Here is a 16897-nt window from a genome sequence, read left to right as displayed (position 1 = left end):
TAGCTTCATAATCCAACCACTTCTCAATGGTGCTACTAGCTGGGAACCAAACCTTAAACACATAGTCCTTTGAGGTCATTCATTCATATCTAAACTCTTAATGACTTGTAGAAACTAGTGTAGTGAAAAGAGAATGTGAGCAAAACACTCAGTGAAGAGGATTTGAGAGAACAACAGACTCAAGATATGTGCACATCTGTCCAAGACAAGGACGGGCTGCTGCAGAATGAGACAGACAGTGAGGTATCTATTCTATTAGTGTCCAATTGCTGATGTAACAAATTACCATAAGCCTAACAGTTCAAAACGACACACATTTATTATCATACAGTTCTGTAATTCAGAAGTCAGAAGTGGGCCATTCTGAGAGAAAAGCAAGCTGTCGACAAGATTGTGTTCACTGTGAATCTGTTTTCACCTCTGCTGTCTCCTAGAGTCTGCTTATGATTCTTAGCTTGTAGCTGCATCACTCTGACTCAGTCCTACTGTCATGACCCTTGACCTATTGCTTCCTCTATTAAGAAAACTTGTAGTTACACTGGGCCCACCTCACTAATGTAGGATGATTTCTCCATCTCAAGATGGTTTAATTTGGGGCATGAAGATAAAGTTCAGTTGGTAGACTGCTTGCCTAGTATGCACAAAGTCCTGGGTTGGATCTCCAGCACCACATAAGCTGGGTGTGGTGGTGCATGTTGATAATCTCAGCACTCAGGAGGTGGAGACGGAAGGATCAGGGGTTCAAGGCAGTCCTCTGCAATGCAGAGAGTTTAAGGCCAGTCTGTGATAAATGGGACTCTATCTCGACAAAAACTCTTTAAGTTAATCACACTTGCAAAGCCACATGAGAAAACAGAGAGGATCCTGCATGCAATGCCTCAAATTTTCATCTCCTGCCAACCAGAGGATAGATCTGCCTCTGCCATCCTTCAAGCTCTTATATAACAGTTCAAATAAAGGACAGATCCAAGAATCCCTGAAGAGCAGCAGATAGACTTGTGGGATGCCAGGTTCCCATCTTATTCATTACTCACTCTTTACTCCTACCTTGCTGTGAGTCAGATCACCCCAGCTCTTGTATCTCTACATAGATTCTTTATTTGTAAATCGGTCTGGCCCCTCTAATCTGCAGTCAGAGCATGCCCATACCTTCCTTCAGTTTAAAATCCTACTCGTGACCTTGTAACTATTGGAGTTTCTTCCTCTACTGCCCACTCAGTCACCCTCAACCAGTCCCTTGGAAAGATAACAGCTGAGAGGACAATGGGCTCAGACAAACCTTTTGCCTTGCACAGGATCTTCCACTTGAAGAAGTCATTTTATTTTACCTCAGTTTTTTGTTTCTGCCCGTAAACTTCATACCACAGAGGTACCCACTCCACAAGGTTATAATAAAGATTAAGTATGATGCTACATGTGAAGACCTAGATTAGTGCATAGCCCTGAAAGCCACTCAAAAGCACACACTTCAAAAGAAACATACATGAGCTAAGAAAAAATGGAGAGGTCAAAAAGGTGAACAGTTATAAACATTGTAGGGGTTCGTGACTAGTTTCATTGACTTCTTATGTGGTGTCCTTTGTGTTTTACACAAAAATATATGTTCACCTAAATTGAAGAAGAAAAGGAAATAAACTATGTAAGCAAATAATAAGTGGAAGGATGTGTGGAAATCACAAATAGCAATCAGATACACATCCAAAAGTTTTATTACTTTGGCTTCAGAATAGAAGGAAAAGGTGTTTCTTGAGTTTTAAGTGTGTCCTGGTCCATCAGACATCAACTAAGTTGTCTCGCCCCAGATAGTACTGGCTACATAATCACTTTGCAAGGATACAGCAGGCAACACTCATCTATAAAGAGATGGACTCAGAGGTCTTCAAGATGGGTTACAATATCTAGACTCAGCTTGACTGAGTCTGATGGAGCCCAGTCTCAAGCTAAGCAGGATTGAATCAATACATGGATGGGAGACAATACCTGGATGGCTCTAAAGTAGGCTCTGCAATTCATTTGCTCTAACTCTACAGAAACCATTTGAGCCTCTTGGCAAAGTACCTCCACAATTCATGATCTTTCGGACAGCAGTTGTGGTTAAGATCTTTCTGCTTCTTAAACAATCAGCTAGTTGCCCTCCAATGGGTACCACGATAGTCATCACCATGTGTGGGACAGCAGACAAGAGACCCACCTAGAAGGAAAAGAAACAATAAGCCAATTTAAATTCTTCTGAGAGATCTTTACAAGTCCCTGCTCATCCTCATTACACAGTCCCACAGTCATTGCCAAGTTTAGTTATCTAATGTGGGATCCTAGGAGGTCTGAACTTCATAATCATCAAGCTATGAATGGGGGGATGATTTTGTGTATGGACCAACTGTCTTCACCAACTGACTGAACGTTGAATTTTCCATTGGGCCGGAGACAACTCTTACTCATCACAAGGTCCAGAATAAGGCTCAGCAAAGGAAAACCATGTGTATCCGCCATCACACGACTATGCTCGTTCCTCCAGTCTCTGCTTGACAGCACCTGCAGCTAGTCAGACATCTAACTATGCCTGGCTGCAGTTCTTTTTCTTGAAGAATGGAAACATCATTGTTTCATGATGTTTATTTTGTTTCACTAACAAAACCTCCTTGAAACATCTCATGGCAATGGCTGGAGACACTGAAGGAGGGTCTTCCTAAGCTATCCCAAGCAACCATTGTTATGACTACATTCACCCTTATGAAACATAGGACTGGTCATTAGTCTCAATGTTCTTTCTGGCACCCAGTGAGAAGTTTACTGCATTTATTTATTTGGGAGAAGGGGTCTGGTCATAGAACACATACTGAGGTCAGAGGACAACTTACAGGAACTTAGTCATTCCTTGTATCATCTGAGTACAGGGGACCAAACCCAAGTAATCAGACTTGACCATAAGCACCTTTACCTGCTGAGCAACCTCCCAGCCCATACAATGAGTAGGTTAGAAGGAGGAAAACCCACTCCATCAAATACTTTTACCTTCAAACTAATATCGTGTTTGCATTCGCTTTAGAAGCACACTGAGACTAGATAGAGCCACCATCTTTAAATGCGGATAACTACATCTTTAATCCTTACTAAAAAGAAAGTAAATAGTCAGACTATTGTCTGGTCTCTGGGATGCTGTGATAGAACTATATGAATGTTAGCCATTTTAATTACTTTATCATGTAAAGTTATTCTCGGTCAGATCAAGACAGTTAAGGTTCAAGAACATTGAAAGCATCTGCATGCTTACCTTACTTATTGCAAACCCAAAGACCTCTTCAAAGTAGGCAGGCTGACTTATTAAGAGTAAATAAAAGGTCCAGCTCCTACAGAAGTTTGCTACAATGATAGCATAGACAGGCAAGGATGTGAAGAACCTTTTCCAGGGTGTGTTGAATTTCTAGGAAGTAATAAAAGACCATAAGCTTTTGAATGAAGACACTGACATCTTATTTCTGTAAAAAGGTGTACAGAGCACAAGGTCTTTGTTCTCACATTTAAACACAAGGAAAAGCAGGAATGTTAGACACACAGGTTTGTCTCTTCAACAGAAGGGATGTTTGTACCTGCTTTCCACCCAGAAGGCTGGAGGTGGATGTGGTTAATGACCTGGTGACCTTTGCTATCTGAAGCACCAGGCATCACTCAAATCTCCCACACTATTATGTTTATCCCAGACTCTCCCTCCCTACACTTTTATCTTGAGCATTGTTTCTCAGCCAATAGAACCCATCCCTATGGGAAATGTCACTTGTACTTTTTAGCCCAGTGACCTCTACACTGCCTGTATGGCTGAGACCACACCAGATCCTAGTCCCTTAAGTCATAGAGCTCATCTTCATAGTAGAGATCGCATGTACTTTGCAAAAAGAGTTCCCATGTAGCCATACCTTAAGCTTTATTGTGCACATAGTACTAAGATAATTGTTCCCAGGAACTATTTTTCCAAAATTATACTGTACTTAAATATGTCTCAAATAAACTGCACAGTGTCAGATGCTCGAAGTTTGAACCAGCAGTGTCTAACTAGACTATGCTGAACTGAATTTCCTTCTTGCCTTTTGTGAACCATTGCGCTGTCAGTAGTGTTTGCAGGGACCTCCACAAGAAGGTAGGTAACACAATCATGGAGAGAAACACATGTGACAAAGAGACCAGCCTTTACCTTCTATCTGTACTTACACTCGGACTGGCCAAGTTGGCCCCTTCTCCGATACTTGTCTCTATGTAGGTCTTTTCTGCACTGGATATTGTTGGGTGAGCTGCTGGGCACTCATAGGCCTGCAACAGCCAAAATATGTACCAGATAATCCCAAACATACCTGGAGATGAAAAAACAAAAGGTTCAGGGGCATGGTCTCATCTGTTTCCATCTCTATAGTTGTTAATTTTTATGATAGCATATGTTCATTGAGAAGTATCTTGTTGGTTTCCATCTTGTTGACTGAGACTTAAAGGATGGCACTCTTCTGCTTTTTTAAAATGCCAAGTTTAATGTAAGTGTTAAATTGGTGACCCGCAGGCTTTCCAATTGTATGATGAATTTATCTTTGTATTTCTATTTTCACATAGCAAACCCTTAGCATACCCTTATACAGTAAACGGTATCTCTGTGTGTCAACACATGAACTCTTGAAACCAAATCACTCACCATAAATGTAAAAGACAGAGGCCCAGCCAATGTACTGCACCAACACTCCTGCCAGTGGCATAGCAACGACTGCTCCAGCATAGGAACCTGGAAACAGAAGATTGAGAGACACTGACCAATCATTGTGAAAGCTTTGTTAGCCCAGGCAGAGTGTGTGTGATGAACTCCAAGTCAGATGTCTCCATGACAACAGTCAGGGGCTCCCGGTGAACATTATGTCTGTTGTTAGTGTGCCGTAGACTAAAGCCACACCTCTGCAACTGAGTTACATCCCAGCCTCCAAGTGTGCCTTAAGCCAGTGTCTAGGAGAGGGAAGTCTTCAGGATGCTCTTTAACTTCACTGAGAGATGTATCCAGGGATTGGACAAAGTCTGCTTGGGCACCACAGTTTAGAATTCCACAAGCAAACAGAATCCAGAGGTGAGAAAAGTGTAAGAGAAAAAATTGAATGCAGCCAAGCACAGTGCTGGGTGCAAAGGCAGCAAGAACAGGAATGTGTAACCTGCTTTCAGAGCTCCCTAGATACTTTCATGGCCTTTTCAAAAACAAAAGAACATGTGTGCAAGTGCGCGTGCGTGCACACACACACACACACACACACACACACACATCACACTCAGGAAAATCCCAAGCTGGCAGGAGGGCTTTTCTCTCCATCCACTTCCTAAATGGGTACATTTTAGAAATCGTTTCTATTGGATAAAAACTACAGGAGACCAATGTTTAGCTGATGTGGATTCTTACACTGGCCCCAATAGAACAGACTAAAAATCAAAATGGAGTCGCAAGTTCCAGGGTTCTACATCACCAAGGTAAAGCTAAATTATCTTTAAGAAACCAGGAAAAGTTAACAGGCTAGTTTCCACGGATGTGACAACAGACTTCTGAGTATTTCTCCCTTGATTCTCACATTAAAAGGGTCACCTGATACTAACTGGTTACTTCTCTCTTGTCCTGGGTGTTTGCCCTGTGACCATGCATGAGAAACCACTGAAATTTACTCTTAGTTTCTGTCGGGGCCAGATGACCTATCCGAACATGCCTAAAAAGGGGAGTGAAGATTGAGAAAGAGATGAAAGACAGAAGATAGAATCAGAAGAACTCTCAGTGAATACTGCAGCAGCCTTAAATTTATTTCTCATAGCTCTTTTTTATCCAATGCAAAAGAGGGCAAAAGGCTTCCTTACCATGATTGGAGGAACAGACAAGTGTAGTCACCTCCTTAATTCTCAAAGCATCTAGTAACCATACCTTTGGCCAAACATCCTGTTATTTGGCCTTGAGGAGCAAGCACAAGCTTGAACTCTCTGACCTTAAGTCAAAATGGAATGGAACCATTGTGGACCCCAAGTTCTTCCCTTCGTAGCCCTTCTCTGCCCATGAACCAACCTCTCCTTCTTGTCCCTCTTGCGAAAATCATTCTGTTTTATGGGTTGAACTGTTGATGATTCTAGAAAACAAAATAAAACCAACCTAGATCTTTAAACTTGAACTGTAGTGATTTTGTCCTTTGTCATTTCTTGCTTTTTGAATTCTGAACTTTGTGTGCTTGTGTGAGGACGTCTGTCTTGGTGACAGGATTAGAAGCAGTCACCTGGTCTCCCAGGACATCTACTAGGTAAACTAGAGCCCTGGAAACTCCCAGTTAATGCTAACTGAATCCCCTTGGGCCGTAAATGAGAAGCTTTTCCTTAAGAACAATGAGCAGCATGAAAGGAAAGTTCATCTCCCAAGTCCAACACCAAGCAGGATCTTCAGGAAGTGGGCTATGCTCCAGGAAATAGGGAATCACAGCTGCCTAGGCTGAGCCTGATCTCTAAGACAGGTGCAGCCTGGGGCCTGGAATGTGGCTGTGAGAGCTGAGGAAGGAGAAAGCCTGGCTCAGAGATAAGATAGGAACGCCATCTCCGTGTCATGGGGGCGTTGCCTACGCTGTGGTGTCAGAATGCTCTGTAAGCTGGAAATGGACACATAAATGCCAGCTGCCGCTGCTTTTATTATCTACAGAATAGCAAAGCACATCTTTTGAGACAGGCTATTAGGTAGTCTAGGTTGGCCTTGAACTCATTGTGTATGACCTTGAACTATTGATCTTCCTGCCTCCACCTACCAGGTGCTGGTTTTGTAGGCTGTGTCACCACATCTGTCCCTAGGTGATATTGGCATCATAATCTACGTCTTCCTGAAAACTAGGCAAGCACTCTCTCAAGTGAGCTACAACCCCAACCCTAAGGCACATTGATTTTAAACTTCTGAATTCTTCACAGCAATAAAGCAAGCACTCCAAAGCATACATACATTAGCAAAGAAATCTCTCTTTCTTCCTTTCTTTCTATCTCTGTCTTTCTGTTTCTTTCACTCACTCTCTGTGTGTGTGTGTGTGTGTGTGTGTGTGTGTGTGTGTGTGTGTGTAGAGTGGTCTTCTGCCCTAGGGAGCAGCAGGGTGAAGTTTGCATAATACAAAGGTGTCCTTGAGACAGAGAAAGTCAGAAAGAATGATCAGCTACCATGCCTGCCGTATTCTAAAAGTGGTGAGCCAAACATCCTGAACCCATAATTTTTATTGTGCTTCTTTTGACCCAATGAGGGAGACACAAATACTATCCCCCATTTTAGGAAGAAAACAAGGCTGGGGAAATGTGAGTTGCCTATGGTTATAGGAGTGTAAGAACCCAGAGATGACCTTACTCTAGGGTTTCTCTTTTCCTTTCTTTCCTTTTTTTTTTTTTTTTTTTTTTTTTTTTGAGACAGGGTTCCTCTGTGTGGCTCTGGCTGTCCAGGAAGTAACTCTATAAACCGGACTGGCCTCAAACTCACAGAGATCCACCTGCTTCTGCCTCCCAAGTTCTGAGATTAAATCTCTGCCCAACCACTGCCCAGCCTCTATGGTTTTTCCACCCTGCCTCTTTCACCATCAAATGCCAACAATCCCCCACTATAAGAAGCATTCTTTCATTGGGGAAACCATAACCGACCCTAACTGCCTCCCCTGTCTATCAAAGGCTCTGACCTCCAATCACAGGTATAAGACCATCTCCCATCCCTCACTCACAGCCCCCCTTGAGCTTGTTCCAAATGAGATACCCAGCCCTCAGGCTACCCTAGAGAGTAGAGTGGATGCTAGTGCCCAAGTAATCACCACTGAGGGCGCATGGAGCCCTCAGGGAGTGCTGTGCCATGGAGAGGGGATGAAGCCAGGCAGGAGTGGAAGAGACTCTTGAGTTCTGTTCTCACTAAACATGCTAATCTCACTTCTTTCCCCAAGTTTCCTCAACTCTGAAACAATGAGCTGTGACCCCATGTTTTCCGGTCTTTTCCAAGCCCAGTGTATTTTAAGACTAAGAGTGGATTAACCTCAAGCTTAAGTTTCTTTGTAGTGACATTTTTCCTCGACTGTTCTTTGAGACTAAGCCACGCCTTAGCTGGGAAATATGGTAAGGCCTGAGACCTTGACCAGGTATCTTTCCTTGAGTGGAACCATTTTTAAATCAGCCCCTTTAAGGCTATAAAACCAATCTGAGAATGGGGAGCGGCTACTAGTCACTCTCGTTTTGCTGGCAAGTCAAAATGAAAGGTCTTGCCTGTCATAGAAAGTAAGGCCAAGGGTCACACCACCAGCAGTGAGTGGGCAGTCTTACATCTTCTGGGGCTGGTTGTAACTTTTGTGCAGTAGAGACCCACTCCAGAAATCAAGAGGATGGACATGAAGCTAAAGACATCTTAGCTATGTACTCTTTTGAACTAGACATAAAACAGGGACACAGACACTATCTCCAATCAAACTCCCAGGGAATAGTTTATGGCACTAATGATGATTTAAAGGAGATATGGAGACAATAAGAAAGAGAGTTAATGGGGCTAGAGAGCTTGATCAGAGGTTAAAGTGTATCGTCTGCTCTTCCAGAGAACCCTGGTTCAATTTCTAGTACCTATGGCAGTTCACGCCATCCATTGCCACCTTCTGGCCTCCATAGGTGTCAGGCATGTACATGGTATATAAACATACATGCAAACAAAGCATCCATACACATAAAATAAATAATTTTTAAAAGAAAATAAGGACCCTCATATTAATAAAGAGGAAGGCTGATTGCTCCCCTTGGTAAAGAAGTTCAACTCAGCTTATACTACAGAAGACAGCTTGAAAGAACTAGGTAGACATGACAGGTTAAGGCAACTGCCACCAAGCCTGAGTTCAACCTCCTGGACCCACATACTAGAAGGAGAGAACTTAAACATATGCCCTGGTACACACACACACACACACACACACACAAATACATAAAGTATAATTTTAAAAACAAACCAGACTGCTGAATGTGGTGGTCCCTACCTTGTAATCACAGAAGTTGGAAAGTAGGATTAGTAGTTGGATGCAGGAAGGCTGTCCTGGGCTACATAGCCAAATCCTGTCTCAAAAAAAATCCTTCAAAGATACAGTTCTCACAGACAATTTAACACCTGTTTATGTACCAAACCATCTTCATAACAAGAGAAGTCAGCTGAACTATACAAGGAAATACTAAGAGGCTTAAAGAGAAAAAAAAGTTTAACGGCTCCAGGAATTCTTTAATTATGAATAAAAACAAAATCTGGTATATGAGGTCATGGTGATAAAATAGTGGCCCACAGAGACAGTGAGGTGGGGATTCAGAGATTTCACAAGCCAGCTCTACAGAGAAAATGGCTTTTGTTCCTCTGGTGAAGAACCAAGAATCCAGTGGTTACATACTGCAGTCAGTAGTTATCAATAGTACTTAACAACAGTTACCTGGACTGTAACAGTAACTGGTATTCAGGGACCCAGTCTTTACTCAGTTATTGAAAATGAACCCCAAGTCAAGGGGAGGGTGGCATGTTTTACATCCTAGAATAAAACCAGGGAGCAGGGATTGGTGATGCACTGTATGATCCCAGCACTCTGCAGATAGATGCAGAAGGATCAAGAATTCAAGGTCAGAAGGGTTAGGTGAAACTCTGCCTCAAAAAGTGGAGCAGGACTGGGGAGACAGATGTCCGCTGGACAAAATAGTTGCACAAGCATGAGGATGGGAGTTCAAATCCCCCCCAGACCTTTGTAGAACTGGCATGGCGGTGAGCATCTGTAATCCCAGGGTTCCCACACCAAGATGGGGGCAAAGGCAGGAGAGGCTGGAAGCCTGAAGTCCAGCTGGCCTGGCGTATGCATTCACAAAGCAACAAAAGACCTTCCTGCACACAAGGCGGGAGGTGAGAACAGACACCAGATTTTTTTTTGTGCACCATGGCATGTACGTACATACGTACGTACGTACACACACACACACACACACACACACACACACACACACACACACACACACACAAAACCACCACCACCCCACCATCATCCACATGCATACATGTATACAAAAAATAAAAACCAGCAATTAAGAATCAAAATCCTGGGACTAGAGAGCTGGACGGCTCAGCAGTTAAAGGCTCCCCTCTTGCAGAGGACCCAGGTTCGTTCTATTCCCACAGCACACACAGCTGCTAACAGCCTTCTGTAACTCCGGTTCCAGGGGATCCAGTGCTCTCCTCTGACTCCCTCAGGCACTGGGAACACATGTGGTACACAAACATGTTCAGGCAAAAGTCTTATACAACAAAATATTGTTAATTCTTTTCTTAGAATAGTCAACAATCAATTTTAAGTAAAAGCAAATAAAAATTGTTAACAAACACTTCCTAAGAACATTTGAGTAAAATGGCTTTTTGTCTTGTTTTGGTTTGGTTTTTGGAGGGTTTTTGTTGTTGTTGTTGTCATTTGGGTTTTTGGGGGGGTTGGTTTGGTTTGGTTTGGTTTTTCCAGACAGGGTTTCTCTACGTAGCTTTGGAGCCTGTCCTGTAACTTGCTGTGTAGACCAGGTTGGCCTTGAACTCACAGAGATCAGGCAGATCTCCTGCCTCCCAAGTACTGGGATTAAAGGCATGTACCACCACACCCAGCTGAATAAAATGTATTTTAAACATGATAATTATAACTGTATCTTTTTTCCTAGTAAATGACTCTTTTTAAGGCTGAAACTGGTTTTGGGAAAACTTACTTATTTTCATAACTGCCCTGTAATGCAACAATAATGTTCTGTCCACAGAAAATAAATCACACACACCTTTGTTCTAATCCTAACTGCCTGACCACACTGTAACTTCTGTGGACTAAGGTACTTTTGCCTTCCTGGGCCCCTTCCTCTATAAAAAGACGTTTTACATGCATTTTGTAACTGTGCTGGTGGCTCTCATTTCTCTCGCTGGTTCGTACTGAGATAAACCTGTCAGGGCACTGACTCCTCTCAGCCACGCTTAGAACAGAACCTTGGTGATACAAGGCTCAGAGACCCAAGAGCTGAAGTCATGTCACTCTCGGGATTTTTTGTCTGGAATATAATGCCCACAGTTAAGTCCCTCGGTGACAATAACAGCACGGTGGTTACGTGTAGTAAGGAAAGTTCCGCATCAGGAGCCAAGTGGCATCAGCTCAGCTCGGCTCTGTGGCTGGGGATCTTTGCAACCTCCCACAAGGTATTGGATTTTTTTTTTTGCTTCGTTGTGAAAATGGAGGGGGCAGGACAGAACCTGGTGATCCCATCTCTTCTATGTTAAAAACATTTCAGTGCATTCTTATTTTTATTTTATGTGTATATTGTTAGCATTCAGGCATCTGTACTGGCCTGACCTTGGCTCCCATTCTCTCTCTCTCTCTCTCTCTCTCTCTCTCTCTCTCTCTCTCTCTCTCTCTCTCTCTCTCTCTCTCTCTCTCTCTCTCTCTCTGCTGGTCCTATCCCCAGAGGCTGGTCTCCCCCTTTCCCTCCCTTTTTCCTATCCCCTTTCCCCTAATTAAACAAGCAAACAAAAAACTCCACATGAGCTCTGTGGAGTGGCGTCTTTCTCTCACTACTTTTTTTTTTAATACAACACATACGAGGGCACACACAAGCATGGCACAAGGGTCAGAGGACAACCTGTGGAAGCAGGTCCTCTCCTTCCGCCATGTGGGTCTTGGGAATTGAGCATACCTACGACCTGGGGCAGCTCAGTGAGCTTTAGACCCAACCCCAGCGACTATTTACCTTAGGAATTCTGTCATGTGGGAGAATATGTTCTTTTGAAGATTCCATGTAGACTTTTAAGTTACTTGAAGCCGAAAAGCATTCCTAAACCAACTTAGGATTCTAGCATGCTTACCACAAAAGGACGTCGTGGCCAATCGGCTTCTCTCCAGGGGAGGCGCCCACTTACTCCACATCCCATGGCAGGCTGGGTAGGTAACACCCTGGCAGAAAGATTAAACACGGATGACTAAATTTTATTCCAGTTCCTCTCTGTGTTTAAAGTGCAAATGCCACTGCTACACACAAGCTACAGTATAAAAATACAATTTGTGAACATTGTCAAATACAAAGCCTATCTTCCTCTCAATTTTTAATGTGGAAATCTAGTCCCCAGTGTGGTGGTATTTGAATGTGGGCATTGGGAAAACCAAGGGCACAAAGGTGGGGGCCTCATGGATAGAATTAGTGCCCTTACAGGAGAGACCCTGCAGTACAGTTGATGTGAGAAAACAGAGATGACTGTCAGTCTACCCGGGAAGCAGGCCCTCATCATCCCTGACCATGTTGGCAACACAGGCCTGAGACTTGCTAGCCTCCAGAACCGTGAGAAATGAATGTCTGCTGTCTTTGGTTACTGGAGTCGAGCATATGTCCTTCGACAGGACTAAAGTTAGATTGGGGACTCAACAACAGTCTAAATTTTTCTTTTCTTCTTACAGAGGGTAACTGGAGACTGAGCCTAGGGCTTGCAAACGCTAGACAAATATTTTATCACTGCTATAACCTTAGTCCCTTTAAGTGTTATTCTGCAGCAGGGCCTCTCTAAGTTCCCCAGGAAAGCTTGAAAGTTGATATCCTCCTGCCTCAGCCCCTTCAGTAGCTGAGATTACAGGCCTGCACCACTGAGCCCCATTACATTCTAAATTACTGTTGATACCCATACATCTTATATGTTTTAGGTCAAAATGTAACTAGCACACCCAACCCGTGGTTTAAAGATGCAAAAATGGGGTCCTATAGAGAACCCTAAAATCTGAGCAAAGGGGATCTTCTTCAAGAGCTGAATGTTCTAGAACACCACGCTTTCTCTGGCAATGTGGAAAAGTGTAAAGAAAATGTCTCTCCTACCTCCACCAGGCCCTGCAAAATCCTCACACACATAACACAGCCGTAATGTACCCTGGCTGCAGAAGGGATGAATATGTTCAGAGTTGATGTCAAGAAGATGGCGGCTCCAAAGACCCTAGGGGACCAGAACACTGTATTATTGGACAGGATGACGATGGGTAAAATACTGCAGCTAAACTTCAGGAAACAGCTTAAAGGTCCATGCAAAATCATGATGAGAATGAAGAGAAATTAATTCAGAGAAATGAACAGTGGACTAGAATCTGCTATGTCCCTAGCTAGTCTCCTGGGCTGCTGTGATTCTCAACTCCCAGTCCATGGACCATATGGGATCACATTCAAGGAAGCACAGGGGTGTCTAACTTGCATGATGCCCTAGAGAAGGCCGCAGGATGACTGTGCCAAGGTGAATTTCACCAAGATCCACATCCAACCTGAGTTCATCCAGGCAGGCAACCCTTCCCACTTGTGACCTCTGTGTGTTTGGGACTGTACCTCCTGATTCCCACTCTGCTCTCAATAGACCTGAAGATGATACTGACAATCCAAGAAACAGCTTGTGACCTGCAACCAAGCAGTGAACTGTCTCACTCCCTATTTCCTCACAGAGCCACTTATTTCTTCCTCCTTGCCAGCCCCAGAGTCTCTGGGAAGGAAAGAAGAAAAAAGCAGATATATATACATCTCCATCCCAGGCTAGCTTTGAACTCACATTTAGCTCAGGATGACCCTGAATTTCATATCTTCCTACCTCTACTTCCTGCATGCTGGGAGTTTGACTTTGACCCTTAAAAACACATTTCATATGATGCCTTGATCAGTAACATGCTTACCTGTAAGCCTGAGGGCCCAAGTTCAATCCCCCAGAACCCACAAAAAAGGCCAATCTTAGTGTGAGTCTGTAGCTCCAGCACCAGAGAAGTAAGGCCAGGACAATTTCTGGAACTTACAGGCCAGATACTCTAGTTGAATCAGTTAGTTCTAGGTTCAGTGAGAGATCATGTCTCAAGATTGAGAAAGGCACCTGACATTAACCTCTGGCTCCTACATACATGTTCCTGCACTCATGTGTGAGCACACACACACACACACACACACATATGTGGTATATGTGTATTCATATTACAACCCAGGATATACTTGAAACATGTGAAGGAGACCACTTTTGGAAACAATACTTACTCTAATAGACAGTATATATAGTTTCATTGTCTATTCTCTTTAGCCACATTCTCTTTTGTTCCTCTCTCTTTCAAATAAAATCCCCATTGGTGAATCACTATACTGATTTCACAACCATGAAAGTTGTAATTTCAGAGGTTGAAAAAAAATGCCTTGCAAAATTTGGTGTACTTCATGAAGTTGACTTAAGCAATATCTCATGACAAATATACGGCAAGGACCTAGATACTTGGTTCACTCTTTTTCTGGAACATGATCAAGTCTACAGCATCTCCCCAAGATGGACACACTCTTCTCATTGAGCACGTGCAGGGATGGAAAACTCACTTTCTTTTCAGACGATTCACTCTGTTCTTGAGTTAGCTCCTCGTACAACTGCTGCACCATTAAAAAATCATTTAAGAATGTTACACGCATCTTGTGATGTAAAGGCAAGGCCTCAGTGCTCACAAGACACCCTGAAGTGCAGAATGTCACTGTTCCAGAACACAGCTCAATCCAATGTTTTATTTCTCAGATGAGGAAACTTCCCACAAAAAGTAGGAAGTGGTCCAGTAGAGGTAACTCAGGAGCCAGAGGGGGTCAAGAATCACTTCCCCGACTCACAGTTAACTATTCTTCCTATCATATAATCACTTGATGAACTACAAGGTAAATGACACTGTAGAGGGACAAAGGAAATAAAAAACAGTGCCATTTGGGATCAACGTCTCTGAATTGGATCTGCCTTGGTGGCTCCTGTTTTCCACTCTGCACCTCTGTGCTGAGAACAAGTACTCAGACTCAACAGAGGCACGAGGCCCCATTACAGCCTCAGCAGCACTCATTGTGTCTATTACTCTTACCTGTTGGCAGCAAACTTGTTTGAGATGAAGCCACCGGGAATTTGTGTCACAATATAGCCCCAGAAGAAAGATCCATGGATAAGGCCCACCGTCTCTGGATCCCAGTTAAACTGAGCCATCTGAAAATAAGAATCAGACGCAGCCGCATTTGTAAGGGACAACTGATGGCATTTGTCACCATGTGACAATGTCACGAGGTTTCCTTTTTCAGCAGATATTTCTAGAAGATGCCTTGATTGTTATATCAGTGGAAACATGAAACGAAGCGTCCCTGATTCTACAAATTTACCTTCTGGCGAGAGGGAAGAGCTGCATGAATTTAAGTAGATACCCACATGTGTGTAAAATGTGACATATCAAATAGCCATGTGTGCTGAGGAGAAAATAAAACAGTCTGTGAAGTAAACATGAAGAACGTTCTGCACTTTGCTCAGATGCCAGTGTGGTGACAGCCTAACGATAACTATACTCTTAGGTCTCTCAAGTCCTTTTATTGTTTTCATTCTTTTTAGTATTTTTAAGAGCTGCAGATGTAGCTTAGTGGTTAAAGCACTCAATATTCCAAAATGGAAAAAAAGTTAGCATTGTATTATCAAATGTATTTTGGTGGTGTTGTGAGGTCCTACATTTAATCCCCAGGATAAACAGTAAAATATACCTCTTTTTGTTGTTGTTTTGAAATGGGGTCTCATTATGTAACCCAGGTTGGCCTCAAACTTGTGATTCCCCCAGCCTCAGCCTCCTGATTTCTGGGGTTATAGGTGTGCACCACCATGCCTGTCTGAGTCTCACTTCTACCGACTTCATCCAGCTGTTGACGTCTGGAGACACCATCTCCTTCTCACACTTTTCTCTCGGAGAAGATACTGTTTCTGGTCTGTGAAAGGACTGATCCTGTCAAAGAGCACTGAGACCTGCTGGGAAGTGACTTTCCACATCGCCTGAGCCCTTCTGAATAATAAGGGTGAAACAACTTGAACAGAAACGTTACCACCTAAGACAAGTAAATGGCCAATAGTCATACACTTAACCACTGGCAAATTTTAAATATCAGGGAAATACGATTATCTCATCATTTTTGTCAGGATGGTGTGTGTTTCTCTCTCTCTCTCTCTCTGTCTCTCTGTGTGTGTGTGTGTACACATATAAAAAGAGGAGGCAAAGGAGAATTGGTGAAGATGTGAAGAAATTGGAATGAGTTGTGTTGCTGATGGGAATGAGGGATGGAGCCATTACTCATGAAAAAGTATAGAATTTCCCCACAAACTTAAAAACAAATACTAAAAATGTGACTCAATATCTATGCTTTGGAGTATTTCTCCAAAAGATATCAGAATCTCAAAGTCATCTGTACTCTCATGTTCACTATGTCTGAGATACAGAAACAACCTGGTTGCCACTGGCAAATGAATTTAAACAGTGCAGCTTGTACTTTCAATGGAAAGAAGCATTACATTCAACAGTCCCGATGAAGCTAGAAGAGAGATGTCACAGGAAATAAGCCAGCCATACAAAGAGAAATGCTGTATGATTCTACCTACATGAAGGATCTGAAATAGGCAAATTAATAGAAGTAAAGAGGGGAAAGAGATTTTTCAGAGACTGGGGGGAGGGAAGTGGAGAGTTAGCAATCAGTGAATAAAATATGTCCCTCAAGCCAGTGACTAAGCTTTGGAGATCAACACTACACCTACAGTCAAAGATAATGCATCGTACACTTAAATTTTTATCAGGTGGGTTGCTCTCAGTTGGACCAGTTGGCACAGGCCTATAGTCACAGCTACGAAGGAGGCTGAAGCAGAAGGATCAAGCCCAGGACCTACTTGGACTAAAGAGTGAATTCAAGGTTAGCCTGGGCAACTTAGTGAGGACCTGTCTCTGGAAAAGAGCAAAATAATGGCGATAGATACAGCTTAGGGATAGAACACTTCCTCTACCCCCAAAAGCCACCCAAACCAAAGCTTTGCTATCTGAAAATGCCCCTTTAGTTGAAAACA

At 43.1% G+C, this 16897-nt stretch overlaps 1 protein-coding gene across 1 annotated transcript in view; it reads right to left on the bottom strand.

Annotated features, from left to right (window-relative positions):
• The window catches only part of Slc17a8 (solute carrier family 17 member 8), a 43698-nt gene that overhangs the window by 12105 nt on the left and 14696 nt on the right, over positions 1-16897 (bottom strand). Inside the window, exons 3-9 of the mRNA XM_040755100.1 lie at positions 14901-15019; positions 12874-12988; positions 11879-11966; positions 4673-4759; positions 4204-4343; positions 3272-3421; positions 2059-2191 (exon numbers count right to left, since the gene is read on the bottom strand). Of these exons, the coding sequence (XP_040611034.1) occupies positions 2059-2191; positions 3272-3421; positions 4204-4343; positions 4673-4759; positions 11879-11966; positions 12874-12988; positions 14901-15019 (832 nt within the window). The remainder of the gene's footprint in view (positions 1-2058; positions 2192-3271; positions 3422-4203; positions 4344-4672; positions 4760-11878; positions 11967-12873; positions 12989-14900; positions 15020-16897) is intronic.

Source organism: Mesocricetus auratus, unplaced genomic scaffold (genome assembly GCF_017639785.1).
Source record: "Mesocricetus auratus isolate SY011 unplaced genomic scaffold, BCM_Maur_2.0 Super-Scaffold_100011, whole genome shotgun sequence".
NCBI lineage: Eukaryota > Metazoa > Chordata > Mammalia > Rodentia > Cricetidae > Mesocricetus > Mesocricetus auratus.
The sequence above is the reverse complement of the archived record's forward strand: the minus strand, read 5'-3'. Positions and strand labels throughout refer to the sequence as shown.